Below are 21,530 nucleotides of genomic sequence, written 5' to 3'. Positions count from 1 at the left end.
CTCCACTGAGGAGCATCATGTTCACCTCGATGCAGTCTGTTAGGCCCTCGCTGCCAACGGCGTGGTGATCAACTCCGACAAACCTCAATTGTGTTCCACATCCGTTTCCTTCCTCAGCCACTCTCTCTCTACCAATGGCCCCAGACCGACGAGTTCTCATGTCGAAATCATACTTAGCCTTCCTCTCCCCGAGGATTATGCTCAGCTCCATCTTTTTCTGGGTATGGCAAACTTTTACCACCGCCATATTCCTCGAGCTGCCTCCGTCAAAGTGGACAACGCTCTCTCCAGCAAAAATAACACTAGAGAATGGAAGTTGGCATGAACCAAACCGTTGCTTAATGCTTTTGGTAACCTTAAAACTGATCTCGCCAAAGCCGTCAGACTCACCCACTCTGACCCTGAGGCCTGTGTCTCGATCACGACTGATGCCAATGACTTAGCTGTGGGCGCTGTTTACAACAGCACACTGCTGACTCCACCCAACCCCTCCGTTTCTTTTCCAAGAAACTAAGAGTTAGTGCAAGTGATTGACTTTCGACTGTGAGCTGCTCATTGTGTATGAAGCGATTAAACATTTCTTTAGTGATGTCGAGGGGCGACCCTTCATGATCTATACAGATCACAAGCCACTTCTGGATGCTATTTGTAATCCGGCTAAGGACCTTCTGCCATGGCATTTCCGCCATATGGACTACATCTGTCAGCACTCTGGGCGCTGTGGCTGGGCAGTTCTAGGCACTTCAGTCCAGAACCGCGTGACCTCTACGGTCGCAGGTTCAAATCCTGCCTCGGGCATGGTTGTGTGTGATGTCCTTAGGTTAGTTAGGTTTAAGTAGTTCTAAGTTCTAGGGGACTGATGACCTCAGATGTTAAGTCCCATAGTGCTCAGAGCTATTTGTCAGCACTCTTCCGATGCATGCTATATCCACAGTGCACAGAGTGTTGTGGAAGACTACCTTTCCCGCATCTGCATGCTAACCACACTGCTGAATCTGGAGGAGCTTGCCCGACTACAAACTGACGACGATGATATACAATGAATAATATCAGACAATGACTCATCGCTCTCTGTCCAGCCCCATATACTACCTGGTTCGATGATCCCTGTCCTTTGTGACACCTCTACGGGCACACTCCGTCCCCTGGTCCCTGCCGCCCTTTGTCATTGAGTCTTTACTACCTTGCATGGCTTAGCTCACCCTGGGATGCAAGCCACAATGCGGCTGGTTATGGAGCACTTTGTCTGGCCTGGTGTGAAGCACAACTGTCACACTTGGAGCCGTGCGTGCGTCCCATGCCAGCGCAGCAAGGTCAGCAGGCATGCTCAACCTCCATTGGGCAAGTTTGACATTCCAAAGGGGCGTTTCCAGCATGTCCATATCGATGTCATTGGTCCCCTCCCCCCTTCTGAGGGTTACAGATTCATCTTATCTATCATTGACTGTGTGGCCTGCTGGGTTGATGTGGTCCCCCTTACTGACATCACAGCTGAGACTGTCGCCTGCTCCTTTGTCTCAGCGTTGGTTGCTCACCTCGGCTGTCCTCTGTCTCTCACAACCAACCAGGGATGCCAGTTTGAGTCCGCCCTCTTTGCATGCCTTTGCAAACTCTGCGGTGTCACCAAATTTCATACCACAACCTACCACCCAAAGGCGAACGGCCTGGTCAAGTGGTGGCACTGCACACTCAAGTTGCCCTAATGTGCCACAAAGGCCTATGGTCAGAAGCCCTTCTGTGGGTCCTGCTAGGTGTTCGCTCGGCCCACAAAGAAGATCTTAATGCCTCACTCGCTGAAGTTCTATATGGCAAGCCTCTCCTTCACCTTCCCCACACTGGTCGAGTGGATAAGCACACACGTCGCACACCTACGCACCCCCTTGACCCACCCCCACACCACCACACCTGTATTCATCCCAAGGACCTGCCTCTGACTGATTCATCTCCACCTGTTCAGCTGTTGGAGCCATGGCAGTGCTGCACCGCCAAGACTGACGCCCCCACTTCCTGCGCCGGCCACTGCCTACAACCGCTGCATTGGCACCAAGATCACGAATTCGTGCAATGAGGCTTCCCTCTGCCGTACTCTGCACTACTGGGGTGGGGGGGTCACCCTCTGTGGCATCTCTGGCACACAGTGCCCTATCTTTACGACTGTAGTTCTTTGGACTGCTGTGTTCGAGTGTTAACTTTCGGTGTGTAACATGTTCAACTGTGATATTTCTTATATCCGAGTTATTAATAAATGTGTATTGTGTTATCTCTCAACTAATCCTACATGATAACCACAGCTCTATGAAATAAGCCTTTTAAATGGAAGAAGATACTACAACAGAAATTTATATTTATTGAAAAAGGTTAAATGCTTACCATAATTTCAGAAAACAGTCAGCAATGTATTATTTTTTTATTGACAGAATATTCAATACATTATTTAAAAAGTCATGTTACAAGAAATATTAGAAATGCTATAATATGCTTCATGTTCAGCATCATTGTACCACAGTTCACAATCAATAACAACAAATATATACATTGTAAAACTCCAGAAACACTTGTGTTAGGCTTACATATTTTAAATTCACTGAATGGAAACATGGTTGACATGGAATTATTAGTACAGAAACATAGAGAAAACCCTTTAATGAATTCAGCTACATTTAGTCAAGAGATAATTCCTATTTTAGGAGGGAAGACAGTGCAAATTCATAGCATAATATCACTTAGTGCAGTATAACAAATAAGATATTCTTAATTCAGTACATACAGATAAAATCCCTGTTGTCTTTTGGTGTTTTGTGTTTTGTTTCAGTTCATTGAGTCTGCTGCTGGTATGTCTGTGGAGTCATTCTTTATTTTTTCATTACGAGCAGTCATTAATTTCTTCTAATGTCACAACATAAAAGTTCAAGCAAAGCATGTATGTAATTGTACACTTGCACTTCCTGCTGGACATAAATACAGATATTGGAAGTATATTTTAGTTTGTACTGTAAATATTAATTTTATCCTTAAAATATTGGAATATCTCTGATATAACCAACACAATTATAAGAAATCTGGTCTCAGACCATTACACTACAAGCAATTGGTAGAAACAGTGAGCAGCATGAATGGTTAATTTACCCCTTGAACACATTTTTTTCCTCTCAAAAGATGATTGTGTGGTAGAGTAGTCATTATCATTTAGCTTCTGGGAAAGAACTGTCTCAGTCAAGAGCCAAATGTAAAACACCAAATGTAAGCAGTGACTTGCTGCTCCTAAAATCTGTAACTAATTCCACACTGCAAAACATCTTAATTCCAGCATTATTTTCATTTAATAGTCAGAAAATTTGGAACAATAATGATTACTATTACAATGCCCAGTTTAGACAAATGTGAAAGGTGTATACATGTATACTAACACATTTAATGTCAATGCTGGAAGGAAGCATATAGACTTTTTCTACTTTGAAAAATTTTTTTCGCGGTAATATTGTGTCTTGAAGTAAAATATCTAGTGCGGAAGAAAAACTAATCTTAAAAGAAGGTACCAACTAGTGAAGAATAAATTCACCTTCAGATCAAGGCCACTTGAAATAACTGGTTCAAACAGGTACTCAGGGCTGCAAAAAAAATCTGCCAATAAATGTTATATGTCAACACAAGAAACAATGTAAAAGTATCACAGTGCATCAAGGACATGCATGAGCTACAAGCATGATGAGGAAAAGTCTCTGAGAAAGAGAAAAAATTCTCCAAAGTAAGAGGAATAAGATCTTTTGATGTTTTGGGCTATAAACACTGTTCCTGCAAGGATGGTTATGTATTTAAGATTTATGGAATCTGGGCAAAGAATGAGATGATTTGAAAGATCTGTTTTTTGCTGATCCTCACAAGGCATAGTAATGTTTGTAAGTGTTAAAGAAGTTGGCAGTGAATTTTTTAAAGGGGTGAGAGAGAGGGAGGGGCAGAGAGAGAGAGAGAGAGAGAGAGAGAGAGAGAGAGAGAGAGCTGGACATCAGAAGTCTAAAGAAGAGATGAAGGTGCATAGGTAAGTTTTTTGTGTGGACATTGAAGTTCATTAAAATTTTAGCATTAAAGGAGAATTATTGGCAATTAGAACAGTTTTGTAGATGTACAAAATAGCCTTTTTGCAGGATCAAAGCTTAAATACAATGAATATAAATTTTTCTTGCATTTATTTTTCTGCTCATTTGTTGTATAGTAACTGCTTTCACCAATTTTTCATTTTCCAACTGTTTAGCTTAATGTTCTACAAAAAATCTGAACTTATCAATACAATAATCTTTGTTCTTAATGGAATCAAAATTTTTGGACCTGTGAGCTTGTAGGCACTGTATAAAGGTACACCCTGTGTTATAGCTTGATGATTTTTAAACTGAAGAGTTCAGTGCCATCTGTGCAGTTTCTGATGATCCACAGACACAGCAGTGCTGTTCAGTTATTTATGATGTTCTCCTCCTAATCCAGCTGTTTCTGCCCCAGAAATTTCACTGGATTTTCAGAAACAATTTAGCACCTGTGCATCCACAGCTCCAAAAGAAGGAAACACCACAAGTTCTTGTAAACACACTTTCAGCCTTTGTTGATGAATGCCAATTTATACACTGGAGCCAGTGTGTATGGCAATGGACCAATGAGTAAATGTTATTTCTTCTTTTTGTGCCTTGCAGTTCCTTGGGCTGACTTTGCTGTTGGTGGCTTTTGTTGAGTTGTATGCTGCTGCTGTGGTGGTTGCTGCTGCTGCATCACATTTTCTTCAGTCTCTGCTTCCTGGGCATTGTCGGATCCTGCCAGTGTCACCTGCACCTTGAAATGATTGAATAATTATAAATTACATGTTATATGTACATATGCACATACAAGCAAAACTAATTCTAGCAGCAGGTAATTATCTTTTTTATGTCTGATACTCCATTTAAGACACTAAGGGATAATATAAGGGCAATGGATAGGTAGTATTATTTATAAATTTCAAAGAGACAGGTTTCTGAATGATAAATTACCTCCCATTAGCAATCTGCAGATATATATATATATATATATATATATATATATATATATATATATATATATATATATATATATATATAACAGAGGGAAACATTCCACGTGGAAAAAATATATCTAAAAACAAAGATGATGAGACTTACCAAACAAAAGCGCTGGCAGGTCGATAGACACACAAACAAACACAAATATACACACAAAATTCAAGCTTTCGCAACAAACTGTTGCCTCATCAGGAAAGAGGGAAGGAGAGGGAAAGACGAAAGGATGTGGGTTTTAAGGGAGAGGGTAAGGAGTCATTCCAATCCCGGGAGCGGAAAGACTTACCTTAGGGGGAAAAAAGGACAGGTATACACTCGCACACACACACACACATATCCATCCACACATACAGACACAAGCAGACATATTTAAAGACCAAGGTAAGTCTTTCCGCTCCCGGGATTGGAATGACTCCTTACCCTCTCCCTTAAAACCCACATCCTTTCGTCTTTCCCTCTCCTTCCCTCTTTCCTGATGAGGCAACAGTTTGTTGCGAAAGCTTGAATTTTGTGTGTATATTTGTGTTTGTTTGTGTGTCTATCGACCTGCCAGCGCTTTTGTTTGGTAAGTCTCATCATCTTTGTTTTTATATATATATATATATATATATATATATATATATATATATATATATATATATATATATAAAAAAACAAAGATGATGTGACTTACCGAACGAAAGCGCTGGCAGGTCGTCCTTTTTTCCCCCTAAGGTAAGTCTTTCCGCTCCCGGGATTGGAATGACTCCTTACCCTCTCCCTTAAAACCCACATCCTTTCGTCTTTCCCTCTCCTTCCCTCTTTCCTGATGAGGCAACAGTTTGTTGCGAAAGCTTAATTTTGTGTGTATGTTTGTGTTTGTTTGTGTGTCTGTCGACTTGCCAGCACTTTCATTTGGTAAGTCACATCATCTTTGTTTTTAGATCTGAGTTAATGTTATCATTAATCCCTAATATTACAACAGCTTCTTAACAGCTTCTTTAGCTATCTTCATCAGATTTGAAGATCTCAGCTGATCACCATATAGACTTAAATCAACACTTTAATAGAAGACACCCTGGGCTGCTGCCAAAATATTCAGGGAAAATGACAACATTTACTCAGACACAAACTAAAAATTTTGAGATGATACCAGAAGGCTTCTAATATCACTATTCTCAATAGCAGTGGTGGTACTGAAGCAAGAATTAGATTTTAGTTGTTATCCACTGCATCATTTTTTTCATGTGTTAGGCAAAAGCTTACTTTCTTGAGCCAATGGATACTGTTTAAAGGTAGAAAATATTCAGATCTTTTTAGTGTTTGATGGCCATGTACCATCACATTTAACATTTCTTTCGAAAAAATCATATAATATTTTGGAAATTAAATTAATTACTTACTGTATGTTCTTTTATATTTCTTACAACGGAATCACACAATCATTTTTCAGTGCATTGTGAACTTAATATTTTAATTTGGTATTTTTATTGAGCCTGGATGTCTAGCAATGTTAAGTATACAACAACAGATCTAATAATAGGCAGCTGTTGAAAGAAAAAGGACAGTAACACCAACTGTAGGCTGTGGAGAAAGAGGAGCAGCAGAGGTGCCCACATTTGCAGTACTTTGTTATAAGCCATGATGTGGTGAGTTCATGGAAAATGTTATTCTGATGATTTCAATAATATTTGAACACAGTTTCAGACAACCACATTTCAAAATGAAGTTGGCCATCTGTGTTGGGAAATGACAAGTAATTTTAATTTTGAAAGGTTTTAGGGACACTGTTTGTAATCCTAAATATCAGCATTCTCTTATTAAAACCTTCTTAATCCAACTAAAGCTGTCACTGATTTGACTACATCACCTCAGGAAGCTTGTACACAGTGCTGGTACTACTACGACTACTACTACTAGTAGTAGTAGTAATACTCGAAACTGGAGACATTGTAACTTCCTTTAATAGACTTACTTTGTTTAAGTGACAAGAGATCGTATTGACACAAAGGTGATCTGTTGCACTGTGCTATATTTAGTATTATTTCACACTCCACTAACAACTGAAATAGCGGTGCCCTTAACTACTACTTATTGACAGTCAACGTGGATTTACTAGGGTATTATCTGAGGTCGAACTCAGAGGCTCATTCCACGTAGCTATTGATACCCAAAAGTAACCATTTTGATGAATAAATTAGGGACAGTCTATAGACCTTTAGATTTGAATGTGTTAGGTGTCACACAATGATTGCCTGCTAAATGAGACTTTTGGGCTCTGCTTGTACATGATCAACATATAAATTGGCGAAGTTGATTCCGGACTTTTGAGATTTAAAAGCAATCAGGTCTGGGTTGTAACTGCTGTGAACACAGCACTTCTGGGGTTTATCAGTGTTGATGTGTTTCAACAAACTGTTCATTTTCTTACATGTTAATGCAACATGGGCAGTTATTGGGCACCCTGCTGTCATGTGAGTGTTTCTGGGACATCGGTAAGAAATATTAGAAGTGAACTAAGAGCAATCAAGAAATGGCTTTACACACTGAGGAACAGTCAACTACAACTGCAGCAGCACACTGATGTATAAAGTTTGGCTAGATAAGCAATAACATGGCCCTTAGAAATCCAGTCATTTTTACTCAGTTACTTCATACTTAGGTACAATAAATTGCAGAAATTTAGAATCTGATTGTATGTTAATGGAGTGGAAGGTAAGTTAAATAACATCTATTAGAGTATTGTAGGCTTCTCATTCAAGGATTGTGTTCAATAAATCCTAACATAGGAGAGCCTTCAGTAATGTGAAACAAATCACACTATATATTAATAGGCAGAATATATCCTAGCAGCCTACTTCTGCCAGGTAAAGAAACAATTGTTAATTACAGGAACTACTTCTACACTATTTTTAAAGCATTAAAATCAGATTATTACATGTTTTTGCACAAAAGCAACTATTTGGAGAAAAAAGTAGCATTTCTCTCCCTCAGTTGCTATTTTGATCTAGAACTTCATTATTAACATTTATGTAAATTTACTGATTTAACCTGTCCATACACTGGAAAAGAAACCTGTTTAATATTAACACCAGCATAACCAGAATTTACATCCTAAAGTCAAGATATTCTGATACATTATGCTCTGTTAGTAAAATACTCTTTCTTCTTTTTCTTTTTATTAATATTCTTAGTGCACATATCAATAATTATTAATATTCTTAGTGCACATATCAATAAAAGTTTCGCATCACCCCGGTTCCCAGAACTCCTGAAGATAGATGTTGACTGTGGGTATTATATCATGGACACAGTCCCTTTGACTGTTCAGAGAAGTCACTAAACTGCCCAAAGATTTAAACAACCATGCATGAGCATTGCCTATTAGATGGAGGGGGTCCAACAACGCATCAGTTCCAGTCATTCCACCAGGAAAGAGGTACATGGCTCGTGTTGTCTGCAGTTCAACCATGCCTAAATGACCAATACCACAGTTTGATTACGTCCGCATTGTTATTTTGTGCCAGGAAGGGCTCTCAACAAGGCAAGTGTCCAGGCATCTCGGACTGAACCAAAGCGATGTTGTTCGGACATGAAGGAGATACAGAGAGACAGGAAATGTCTATGATATGCCTCACTCAGGCCGCCCAAGGGCTACTACTGCAGTGGATGACCGCTACCTACAGATTATGGCTAGAGGAACCCTGAAAACAACACCACCATCTTGAATAACGCTTTTCGTGCATCCACAGGATGTCGTGTTATGGCTCAAACTGTCTGCAATAGGCTGTATGATGTGCAACTTCACTCCCAACGTCCATGGCGAGATCCAGCTCAGCCAGGCTGAACGCCTTAGACACACTGTCCAGCAAGTGCAGCAAAGTGGAGGTTCACTGATGTTTTGGGGTGGCATTATGTGGGGCCGATATACACTGCTGGTGGTCATGGAAGGTGCTATAATGGCTGTACGATATGTGAATGCTATCCTCTGACCAATAGTGCAACCACATTGGCAGCATATTGGCGAGGCATTCATCTTCATGGATGACAATTTGCACCCCCATCATGCACATCTTGTGAATGACTTCCTTCAGGATAATGACATCACTCAACTAGAGTGGACAGCATGTTCTCCAGACATGAACCCTATTGAACATGACTGGGATGGATTGAAAAGCACTGTTTATGGATGACGTGACCCACCAATCCTCTGAGGGATATACAATGAATCGCTGTTCAGGAGTGGGACAATCTGGACCAACAGTGCCTTGATGAACTTGTGGAAAGTATGCCACAATGAATGCAGGCATGTATCAATCCAAGAGGACGTGCTACCGGGCATTAGAGGTACCAGCGTGTACAGCAGTCTGGACCACCACCTCTGTAGGTCTCATTGTAAGGTGTTACAACATGCAATGTGTGGTTTTCATGAGCAATAAAATGGGTTGTAATGATGTTTATGTTGATCTTTATTCCAATTTTCTGTACAGGTTCCGGAACTCTCGGAACCGAGGTGATGCAAAACATTGTTTGATGTATGTATCTACACTGACCAGTCACATTAATTTTCCCACTTATCTAAAGCCTAAATAAACACCTTTTGCAGCACCAGATGTGCAAGAAGAGAGTCAATAAGGTTCTGGAAGGTTCTGACAGGGATGCGGAGCCATGCCAAATCTGGTGCTGTGGCCAGTTATGCTCGGTTTCTTGGCCGAAGATCCATGGTGTGAACAGCTGGATTGAGGTTGTCACACAGATTCTTGACTGGGTTTAAAACCAGGGAGTTTGGTGGCCATGGGAGTACAGTAATCCCATCCTGCTGCTGTTTGAACCACACATGTACACTGTGAGCTATGTGACATATTGCGTGGTCCTGCTGTTAGATGCCGTTGTGCTTAGGAAAAAAAAACAGCATGTCGGGTGGACATGGTCCCCAAGGATAGATGCATACTTGTGTTAATCCATTGTGCCTTTCAGAATGGTGAAATCACCAGGGAATGTCATGCAAACATTTCACAGGCCATAACACTCCCTCCTTTGGCCTGGACTCTTCCAACCACTGTTGCAGGGTGTTTGCTTTCAGACATTTCACACTGTAAATGTCAACAGCCTTCTGTCTGATGGAGCATAAAATTTGACTTATTAGAAAAGGTCACATGCCACCACTCAGTGGATGTCTAGTTGTGGTGCTCGTGTGCCTTTGTCACTCATGAACAGCAGCCAGCATGGATGCATGAACCAGGCACCTGCTGTGGAGGCCCATATGCTGTAAAGTTTGCTGAAAGGTCATTGAGTAGACACTGTTGGTAGCCACTTGTTTTATTTGGATGGTCAGTTGCTCAACAGTTGCATGTCTATTTGCCTGTACACACCTCCAGAGCTGTCATTCACCCCTGTCATCTGTAGCCCATGGAGCATCAGTGTCACCTCAGAACTGGTTTTGGATATGCCATTTTGCCATGCATGGTATACTTTAACCACAGCAGCACACAAACATTTTAGAAACTTAGTCATTTTGGAAGTCCTTAGACCCTTGTTTCAAAGCTGATGACCATGCCCTTTTGGAAGTCAGATAAATCACTCCACTTCCATATTACTAGAATGAATGCACTGTTTTCTGAGTCCCCTCGACACTGTTTATATGCTCTCCACTACTTGTGCTGCCACCTGCCGTCTTAGTGGTTATGGCACATTGACGTAAAACACCACATTAATGTTACTGGACCATGTACCAGAAACCTGTTACAAAGTTGTTATCAGCATGTAAACTTTAATCTTGACTCCAATCAGGAACGCATATTTCATACAAAGATTATTTTGGCTAGTGCATGATGGTTTTGAATTTCGTACTCAATCCTAATTTCACTCCAAGGTACTCAATCCTAACTTCACTCCAAGTTCTATTAAGAGGCTTCTGTGTGATGTTTGGTTATGAACTTTACATAATATTCTTCTTGTGATTTTATAGGATAAGTACTTCTTACAACTGACATTTAAAATCAGTGGGTATTACCATTTTGAATTGCCGAGTAAAAAACACCACTGCAGCTGTTTGGTCACTATTTAAAAAGCATAACTGGTTTCATATCGTTAGTTACACCATCAGGCGGAGTCAGCTACAACATGATGCTGGAGTACAATTGATATCAAACTTCTTCCAATTCCTAGAATATAACTATTTATAAACACATTTAGCAGGCCACGGTAAACTAAGATAGAATGAGGGATTGGGGTGTGTGTGTGTGGGGAGGGGGGGGGGCGGAAGGGGGGGGGAGGGGGGAAACAAAAGCCAGAACTGCGTAGCAGTGTTTCAGACGAGTGGAGTACAGGGGAATATCGTGTTGTAACTGACTTCATCTGATGAGGAAACTAACGTTATGAAACCAATTGCACTTTTTAAATAAAGTCGCCACACAGCCGCAGCAGTGTTTTTTACTCAACTTGAAGTTTTTTAGTTGTGGATGTCAGCTGAATAAACTTAAGTGTTTGGTTTTGATTTGTTGAAGAAAGACATAGACAATCAAAACAAGAAACAAGTTTCTCCCTGGTTATAAAGGTTGATTTATTGTTTAAATGGGCCTACATTATGCATCCAGAATGATTACTTGGTCTGACAACTACGTGGCTCTCTCCACCTCCTGAAATATTTCTAGACTTCTGAAATAGATAACTATTTATAAGAGATTGTCTGATGGACTGACAGAAACATAAATTTCATATTTAATTGGAATGGGTGACCTCGATGTGGCTGTGAAAGGCTATGATGTGATGGAGATGATGTTTTGAGGATTGTGAAGATTGGGGTAATGGATTTGGCTGTGTTTATGATGGGATGTGGGTGCAGGAGGCTAAGAGATGCTGCATAGGTTGGGATGGATTGGGATTAGACAAGAATCTCTAGATTAGAGGAAATGAGATGGAAGTGATTCAGGGAGTATTTTGTTGAGGCATTAAAGTGAGATATTAATAGGCTGAGAATTGAAGGATGTAAGGTTGCTCAGTATTTTGGGGGATGGTCATGACAAAGTGGATTATATCTTCAGAGATTGTGAGCAGGGACTACTGTTTTTTTTGGTGGAAGTACTTTATTACAGATGAACAGAAAAGAAAATTGGGGATCTGTTACACGATGATCACTTTGGCTTTAGGAGAGGTAAAGGCACCAGAGATACAGTCCTGATGTTGTGCTTGATAATGGAATCAAGGCTGAAGAAAAATCACGAAACTTTCATAGGAGCTGTTGATATGGAAAAAGCAACTGGCCATGTAAAATTATGCAAGATGTTCAAAATTCAGAGAAAAATAGGAGTGAGCTACAGGGTAAGATGGGTAATAATACAATATGTAAGAGAACCAAGAATGAAGTGCTCACATTAAAAAGGATATAAGAGAGGTATGCAGTCTTTCACTTCGCTGTTCAATCTGTATATCGATGAAGAATTGATGGAAATAAAAAAAAATTCAAGAGTGAGATTAAAATTCAGGGTGAAAGGAAATCAGTGACAGGTTCACTGAAGACATTGTTATCCTCAGCCAAGGAGAAGAATTATTACAGGATCTGCTGAGTGGAATAAATGGTCTAATGGGTAAGGAATGTAGATTGAGGGTAAACCCAAGAAAGATGAAAGTATTGAAAACTAGCAGAAATAAAAATAGTGAGAAACTTAACATCAAAATTGGTGGTCATGAACTAGATGAAATTAAGGAATTCTGCTCCCATGCAAGCAGCCCATGACAGATGAAGAACATAAGAAGCAGATTAGCACATGCTAAGAGGGTGTTCCTGGCCAAGAGAAATCTACTGGGATCAAACATAGGCCACAGCTCTCAGTTGGTATACATCCCCAGAGCAGTGAGTTAAGTGTTTACCTTTTTCTTTATTTTCCTCATAGTTTATTTAATAAATTTCAACCATATTTTTCTGTTTATGAAATTCCATTTTGCATTTTTGTAAGGGTGAATTCATTCAGTCTATAGCGCAATAGTAGCTCACTGAACAGCCAGCTGCATAGTTCATTAACACATCTGCACTCATTGGTGACGGGGGGCGGTTTACTAGTTATCAGGAGCTCCAACGTTAGGTGCATTATGCAGTCCCTTAGGCAGATAGTTAGGCAGATAGCGTTCAGGCCTGGAAGAAAAACCAGTGTGCACTCGGTATGTGTGCTGGGAAGTCTCACTCAAGATGTGGCTGTGGCCTTGCCTGCAGCCATCGAGTGTGCAGGGTGCAGTCACCTGCAAGTTCTGGCTTACATCAGCACGTACAATCCTGTCACATGGGTTCGGAGGCCATCCTCAGTTCATATGGCAGCTAGTGGAGGTGGTGAAGACTACTGATCTCATGCACAGGATGCAATCAGAGCTGGAAATTTACAGCATTGTTCCCACAACTGATTGGGGTCCTTTGGGTTTGGAGCCAAGGTTTCATCAACTCTGTGATGGTCTTGGCCGAATATTTCTAGACTTGTGTTATAAGATGGCGATTTGTGGCGATTTGTAGGACTCCCCTTGTTAGCTCAGGGATACACTACACAAAAAGAAAGCAGCTACTCTGGTAGCAGAATACTTGTGGCACGTGCCCATGAGGATTTTTTAGGTTAGGTGGTAGTTTGAGGGTTTCTGATGAACACTTGCCAGTCGATACACACCAAGTGAAGTCAGGCAGCATTCAGAGAAAAGACACTTCGACTGTCAAAATTTTATCAGTATACTGTTGAAGCATTTGTAATAAAGTTCCCAAATTTGCTACCCTCCAGAAAAGTTCTCATGCTCAGATTATTCTTGGGACCGAGAGCTCTCTGAAACCCAAAGTGGAAAGCTCTGAGATATTTAGTGAGTCATGAAACATATGTCAGAATGACAGATTAGAGGCTATATGAGTGGGAATGTTCATTGCAGTTCTCAAAAATATTGTCTTTATTGATGTCGAAATTGAGTGCGATAGTGAAGTTATCTAGTCACGTATAACAGGTGTAGGTTAAATCAAGTTCATTGTTGGATGATCTTACCAGCCACCCAATTCTGCTGTGACAGTTCTAGAGCCTTTCAAAGAAAACCTAAGGTCAGTAGCATGTAAAGATCCAGATCATGCAATACTAGTTGGAGGCAACTTTAACCTACTGAGTATAAAGTGTGATGTCTATGAATTCGTTGCAGAGCGCACAGACAGACAGTCATGAGAAATACTTTTGAACATGTTTTCTGTAATCTGTGTTGAGCAGCTAGCTTGGCAGCCCACACACATTAGAAATATCTTAGACCTTTTAGCTATAAATAGGCTGGACCTAACCAAAAATGTCATTATAGCAACTATCGTTACAAAAGAAGGCTATATAGAGTAGACAAGCAGTTCTTAACATCTTACTTAGACAGTTAATTGGCTCACTTAGTACCAGTAAGATGAACGTACACGAATTATGGGCAAAGTTTAAGCAGATTGTAAATCATGGTCTAGAGAGTTACGTGCCTAGTAAGTGGATAGAGGATGGAAAAGACCCACCAGGTTTAATAATGAAATTCATAAGATGCTGAGGAAGCAGAGGCTGTTGTACTCTAGGATCAAAAGAGGAGGCACAAATGACAAGTGAATATTAGTAGAGATTTGTACATCTGTGAAAATATCTATGTGTGAATCGTACAACAACTACCACCATTGCACCTTACCAAGAGATCTGGTAGAGAACTGAGAAAATTCTGGTTGTATGTAAAATTGCTAAGTGGATCTAAGGCTTCCATTCAGTCCCTTGTTGACCAGTCTGGTGTGGCAGTTGAAGATAGCGAAATGAAAGCCGAAGTTTCAAATTTCACATTCAAGAAATCGTTTACTCATGAGAACCGTACAAATGTACTGTTATTTGACCATCAGACAGACTCCCATATGAACGACATAGAAATAAGCATACATAGCTTAGAGAAGCAACTTAAAGATTTGAAAATAAATAAATCACCAGCCCCAGATGGAATCCCAGTTCAATTTTACGGCATTAGCCCCTTACCTAGCCTGCATTTATTGTGAATCTCTCACCCAGCACAAAATGCCAATTGGCTGGAAAAAAGTGCAGGTGGCACCAGTATATAAAAATGGTAGAAGAATGGATCCTCAAAATTACAGGTCGATATCCCTAACTTTGGTTTGCTGCAGAATCCTTGAAAAAATTTTCAGTTCGAATATAATAAACTTTCTTGAAACTAAGAAGCTTCTGTCCATGAATCAGCATGGCTTTAGAAAGCACCACTAGTGTGAAACTCGGCTTGCCCTTTTCTCAGATGATATACTGCGAACTATGGATGAAGGGCAATAGGCAGATGCAATTTCAGTCTGTCGAAGGCGGTTAATGAAAGTATGAGCTCATGGAATAAGTTCACAGATGTGCCCCAGGGAAGTGTGATAGGATCGCTGTTGTTCTCTATATACATAAATGATTTGGCAGACAGAATGGGCAGCAATCTGCGGTTATTTCCTGATGATGCTGTGGTGTATGGTAAGGTATCAAAGTTGAGTGACTGTAGGAAGACACAAGATGATTTAGACAAAATTTCTAGTTGGTATGATGAATGGCACCTAGTTCTAAATGTGAAAAGTGTAAGTTGATGTGGATGAGGAGGAAGAACAAACCTGTAACGTTCAGATACAGTATTACTAGTGTCCTGCTTGACACAGTCAAGTGGTTTAAATATCTGGGAATAACATTGCAAAGCAATATGAAATGGAATGAGCTTGTGAGAACTGCAGCAGGGAAGGCGAACTGTACACTTCAGTATATTGGGAGACTTTTAGGAAAGAGTGGTTGATCTGCAAAGGAGAATCCATATAGGATACTGGTGCTACCCATTCTCAGGTACTGCTTGAGTGTTTGGGATCCATACCAGATCGAATTGAAGGAAAATAGCGAATCAGTTCAGAGGTGGGCCGCTAGATTTTTTACCAGTAGGTTTGAACAACATGTAAGTGCTGCGGAGATGCTTCGGGAACTCACATGGGAATCCCTGGAGAGAAGGAGTCATTCCTTTTGGGAAACACTATTGAGAAAATTTAGATAACCAGTATTTGAAGCTGACTGCTGAATAGTTGTACTGCTGCCAACATACATTGTGCGTACAGACCATGAAGATAACATACGAGAAATTAGGGGTCGTACAGAAGCATATAGACAGTCATTTTTCCATTGCTCTGTCTGCGAGTGGAACAGGAAAGTAAATGTCATGCAGCATAATGTGGCTTGTGGAGTATCTATGTAGATGTGTATGTCAGGAAGAAATTTTTGAGAATCTACATATGGAGTACATCATTGTATGGTAGTGGATTGATAAAGTAAGGAATTAGGATGTTCCCTGCTGAACTGGTGAAGAAATGAACATATGAGCAACACTGGCAAGAAGAAGGGACAGGATGACAGGACCTGTGTTAAGACATCAGCAAATAGCTTCCATGGTACTACAGGGAGCTGTAGAGCGTAAAAACTGTAGGGGAAAACAGAGATTGGAATACATTCAGTAAATAACTGAGGATGTTAATGCTCTATAAGCATTATGAACCACCAGCCAAACCTCCTCACAATCTAACCTGCGAACCCCCTAAACCAGGGGTATTATTAGTTGCAACATGAAGTCTGAGATGAAGAGTTTAGCACACAGTGCATGTTGGAGGGTACGCTGTACCACTACTAGTCGTTTCCTTTCCTGTTACACTTGCAGATACAGCGAGGGAAAAATGACTGTCTGTATGCCTCCACATGAGCCCTAATTTCTCATATCTTATTTTTGTGGTCCCTCTGCAAATTTATGTTGGCAGCAGTAGGATCATTCTGCAGTCAGCTTCAAATATCAGTTCTCTAAACTTTCTCAGTAGTGTTCTTCGAAATAAATGTCTTCTTCCCTCTAGGGATTCACACTTGAGTTCCTGAAGCATATCCATAAGACTTGGTTGCTGATCGATCCTATCAGTAACAAATCTAGCAGCTCACCTCTGAACTGCTTCAGTGTTTCTCTTTCAATCTGGTGCGGATCCCACACACTCTAGCAGTACTTGAGAATAGGTCGCACTAGTGTCCTATATGTGGTTTCCTGTACAGATGAAACACACTTTTCTAAAATTCTCCCAATAAACCGAAGTCGACCATTCGCCTCCCCTACCACAATCCTCACATGCTCATTCCATTTCATATCGCTTTGCAATGTTCTCCACAGATACTTAAATGATGTGACTGTGTCAAGCAGGACACTACTAATGCTGTATCCAAACATTACGGGTTTGGTCTTCCTACTTATACACATTAACAGTATCTATCAGTAAGTCAAAAAACCAGCTTTGGAAATCATTAAATTCACACCAGTATGTTTTATTGTACTGTGCAGCCCCTGTACCTGGTGTATTACTAGTTGCAATACATTGTCAGATGGTGTGGCAGAGAGGCTATGTTACCTTGGGCACGGTGAGTGGCCGGATAAGCGACTTGACAACTGGTGGCACATGTGGTGCAGCAGGCAGCACTGGGGAGCTGGCACACAGTGCAGCAGTCGTCAGCTGCGTCACCAGTGAGTAGCGAGACACTGCTGGTGGCGGTGACGAGGATGAGCCGGAGCTACTGCAACACGACAGGTGAACACATGCTTGGATTGTCATCCCACTCAGTGGAAGCATTTCACTCTCAAACACATAACATAATGTGTGAACACATGGCTGGATTGTCATCCCACTCAGTGGAAGCATTTCACTCTCAAACATACAAAGTGTGATGGCGACTTGTGGGAGTAACAACATACCAAACACAACTTAACCCACTACTCTCAATAGCAAGAATTCATCGCACAAAACTCGTATAGGAAGTACAGGCTGCAGTAGAAACAATAAAGAATTTTAAGCACAGTATTTAAATTTAAAGAACTGTAACACTTTACACAATTTATTACACATATTACTTTTTGGAAAAAAATATCCTTTAGGTGGTCACTCTTACAGGTAAGAGAGTGTTTGGCTCTTGCCACAATCTTCCAATGCATGTTGTTTCATAGTTGCCCAGTCCCCTTTTTTCATTAACTTTATTGTACAGGTTGTAATGTGGCCCTTTTTCTCTGAAAGCATCCACTAACATATTTCAGAATTCCCCTGATCAAGTAACCATTCAGTTACATTGCTCTGTAGTTGCCGATCAGGGTTAGCATTGCCAGTGGCAGTTTTTAGCTTCCCTTCACTGTTTGTTTTTCTGCTTTTCCTATGTAGTTGGTGGAGTTTTCAAAGATCTGAAAGCTTAAAAGTTGGATGCATGAGATAACAGTCCTTTTAAGAGGACTTGGCTGCTATAAAATTGTTGCACTCTGGGAGGGCTGGGCGGCAGATAGTGAGGCTGGCCATATCTTTCGCCCAGCTCACTATCCAGGAGGATTACAGAACATGCATTCCTCTGTTGAAGGAAACGTGGAAATCTTTGCAAAAGCCTTTTAGGCACATAATAGATCTCTAGGCAGCTGTGGCTTCTCTCAGAGGCATGTGAATGTTCGTTATGATGCCTCAAAATTCTGTCATTTTTGGGAGAGCCTGCACTTTTGTGCTGTGCCTACGTCAGAGTTTTTCAGTCGTCAACGTCAGAATCACGTCATGGAGTGAGATAAGTCTCCTGGCTTGGCTGAAGTATAATGAGATAAGAAAGAGTAGGAGATTGTTTAAATTGTTACCATAGAAAGGGGTGAAGTGAGCCAGATTTTCAGGTTTTTAGTAAATACACCCATCAATTTTGTTTGCATATTTTATGGAACTTTAAATATATAATCTTCTAACAATGTGTTTGGGTTCATACTTTTTAAACATATTGGAGGGACTTTCTATGGGCTGAAGAGCTGTCTCACTTACCCCACAGAGGGTGAAGTGGGACAGACATTTATTTGTATGACTATGACACACTAAAGTGCGCGTCATTTATGTTGGCGGCTGAGTTTAGGTTCGTTCTGCGCATCTGACGTCACAAAACACAGTCAGCCAATGAACAGAGAACGACGTTGCCAGATCTCGACTGCAGTGCAGAGCGTGGACGAGTGTCTTCAGTTTTAGAAACGTTCAATCATAAATAAAGTAATAGAACAAAAGCAATTTCTTGATAGCTGACTTTCTTTTATAGAATGTTTGGAAAAAGCATTGTTTGTACCAATTGCTACATATTCTATTAATTAATTAAACCAAACAAGCAATAAGACTCCTAATTCAGCCGATAGCAAGGAAAGGTGTTTGTATCAATCTCACGAACCGCTTTTTCGCAATAAAGAACAGTGGTAATTGTTTATTTCCTATTGTACTTCGACGAAGCGTGAGTAATTAATAGTCATACCAACAGTGTTTGTCAGTATTTTGCGTGACGCATTAGAGTCCTCATGGCGTGTTCTAGTCAGACGAGGTGCGTTAGCCCAACGGATAAGGTGTTGGGCTTCTATGTGAAAGGTTATGTGTTCAAACCTTGTGCTGTGCTTGATATTTTCATTATTAAAAAACAATATCGAAGTGCCTTACTTCACGAATTATATTTGTTTGAATGCAATTTTTTGAAATTTCTAGTGCTTTGTCTCTTCATTAACCCTTTTGCTGCTGCAGACACGTGCTCCCCGCATTCCGCGCTGTGCACGATTTTGTCATCACTGCACTGCTCGCCTCTGCAGACACATGGTGTTCCCACTGCTTTGACACACTTATCATTCGATTTCACAAAAACTCTTTGGCCCAAAAATTTGATTTTTACAAGTCTTCTTGACTGATACCTTCCCCCCATAAATGACTTAATTTTGTTTCGATGTTCAATACAGTTATTATGCAGCATTAAATGTAGTAAACCATTGCACAAAATTTTGAAGAGTTTGCAGAGGTAGAAGTCCATAGCGTATACTTTCCGTATGGTCGATTTTAGTTGCCACAATGTTGAGAATGAAATGTGGACAAGATACCTAAATTTCATATAAAATTTACTGTATAACAATATCTCACTTAATTTAAGTACCACATAGGTGTCCTATGTAATATTGAGAAATATTCCGTCTTTCGCGACTGTAATAAAAGTTTTATTTACACCGGACGCGTTTGGCTTTATTTTAAAGCACTTCAATCAATGAAAGGTATGGCACATACACAATGGTACTCATGTTCTCTTTCTTATTTTTGTTCCACAGTCACAGTTTTACCAATGGTACTGAAATATATTCCTCTTCTGCAACTGTAATAAGCGACTTATTTAGACTAGATGCGTTTCTCTCTTTTGAAGTATCTTCAGTGGACAGTATTTTGTCTCCTCCATTGCCAAGTCACCTTTCGTAGTTTTGTGCTGCAGTAACACAATATTCAACGTTTGTGTTGGCTGATCAGTGTTTTAGCAAATAAATGATGTTCGTGTGTGCCACACACAAAAATTATATTTGACATAGCTCAGAGCACTTCACTGACAGACGGTATATTCAAGTCCTAATGTTTTTGTAAGTCCACCGTTTTGTTTAATGTATTTTGTCTACTTCCTTTTGATTGATTGAAGTGCTTTAAAATAAAACCAAACATGCTCAGTGTATATAAAACTTTTGTTACAGTCGTGGAAGACGGAATATTTCTCAATGTTACATACGACACCTTTGTGGTAGTTAAATGAGATATTGTTATACAGTAAATTTAATATGAAATTTAGGTATCTTGTCCACATTTCATTCTCAACATTGTGGCAACTAAAATCGACCATACGGAAAGTATACTATATGGACTTTTACCTCTGCAAACTCTTCAAAATTTCGTGCAATGGTTTACTATATTTAATGCTGCATAATAACTGCGTTGAACATCGAAACATAATTAAGTCATTTATGGGGGGAAGGTATCAGTCAAGAAGATGTGTAAAAATCAAATTTTTGGGCCAAAGAGTTTTTGTGGAATCGAATGATAAGTGTGTCAAAGCAGTGGGAACACCATGTATCTGCACAGGCGAGCAGTACAGTGCAGATTGCAGGGAGCACGTCTTTGTAGCAGCGGAAGGGTTAATGCGGCCATGGTGGCTTTACTTCATGAACTGCGCGCTTCCCCCTAAACGTAAGCTTGCGAACTATGCTATACTAGGGTGCTGCTTCTATTGGCGCGTGTGTCATGTGCAACTGGCAACGCAGCAATCTCCCGTGTCTGGGCGGGCATGCGCGAGCCGCCAAGATAAAAGAATTGAACTATAGTTCACTATGGAGAAGAAGTGGGTCAGAATTTTTTTTTAAAAGGGAAATAACACATCAGAGAATGTTGAGTAGGAAATTGTGTATTGTAATCTACTGTATAACAAACTTTGGTAGAGAACATTTTTTATGTTACATTCAGGACCTTTTTCTGAAAGTAAGACAATTTTAATACACTACAACATGAAATAAATAGTCTTACAAATCTATTTGCAGCTTTGCTGTATTGTTCATTGCTAATTTTCAATTCTCAGACTTTTGTATGTCAACATTCTTGCACAGTATTGGGAAGAGAAATCTCCATCTTGTGATGTGCTG

The 21,530-nt window shown here is 40.3% G+C and overlaps 1 protein-coding gene across 1 annotated transcript in view; it reads right to left on the bottom strand.

Moving 5' to 3' along the window:
* Positions 1-3,954: 3,954 nt before the first annotated feature.
* LOC126260672 (ankyrin repeat domain-containing protein 33B-like) overlaps positions 3,955-21,530 on the bottom strand; it is a 197,383-nt gene continuing 179,807 nt past the window's right edge. The window contains exons 5-6 of the mRNA XM_049958009.1: positions 17,458-17,620; positions 3,955-4,815 (exon numbers count right to left, since the gene is read on the bottom strand). Of these exons, the coding sequence (XP_049813966.1) occupies positions 4,654-4,815; positions 17,458-17,620 (325 nt within the window). The 3' untranslated portion in view covers positions 3,955-4,653. The remainder of the gene's footprint in view (positions 4,816-17,457; positions 17,621-21,530) is intronic.

Source organism: Schistocerca nitens, chromosome 5 (genome assembly GCF_023898315.1).
Source record: "Schistocerca nitens isolate TAMUIC-IGC-003100 chromosome 5, iqSchNite1.1, whole genome shotgun sequence".
Classification (NCBI taxonomy): domain Eukaryota; kingdom Metazoa; phylum Arthropoda; class Insecta; order Orthoptera; family Acrididae; genus Schistocerca; species Schistocerca nitens.
The sequence above is the reverse complement of the archived record's forward strand: the minus strand, read 5'-3'. Positions and strand labels throughout refer to the sequence as shown.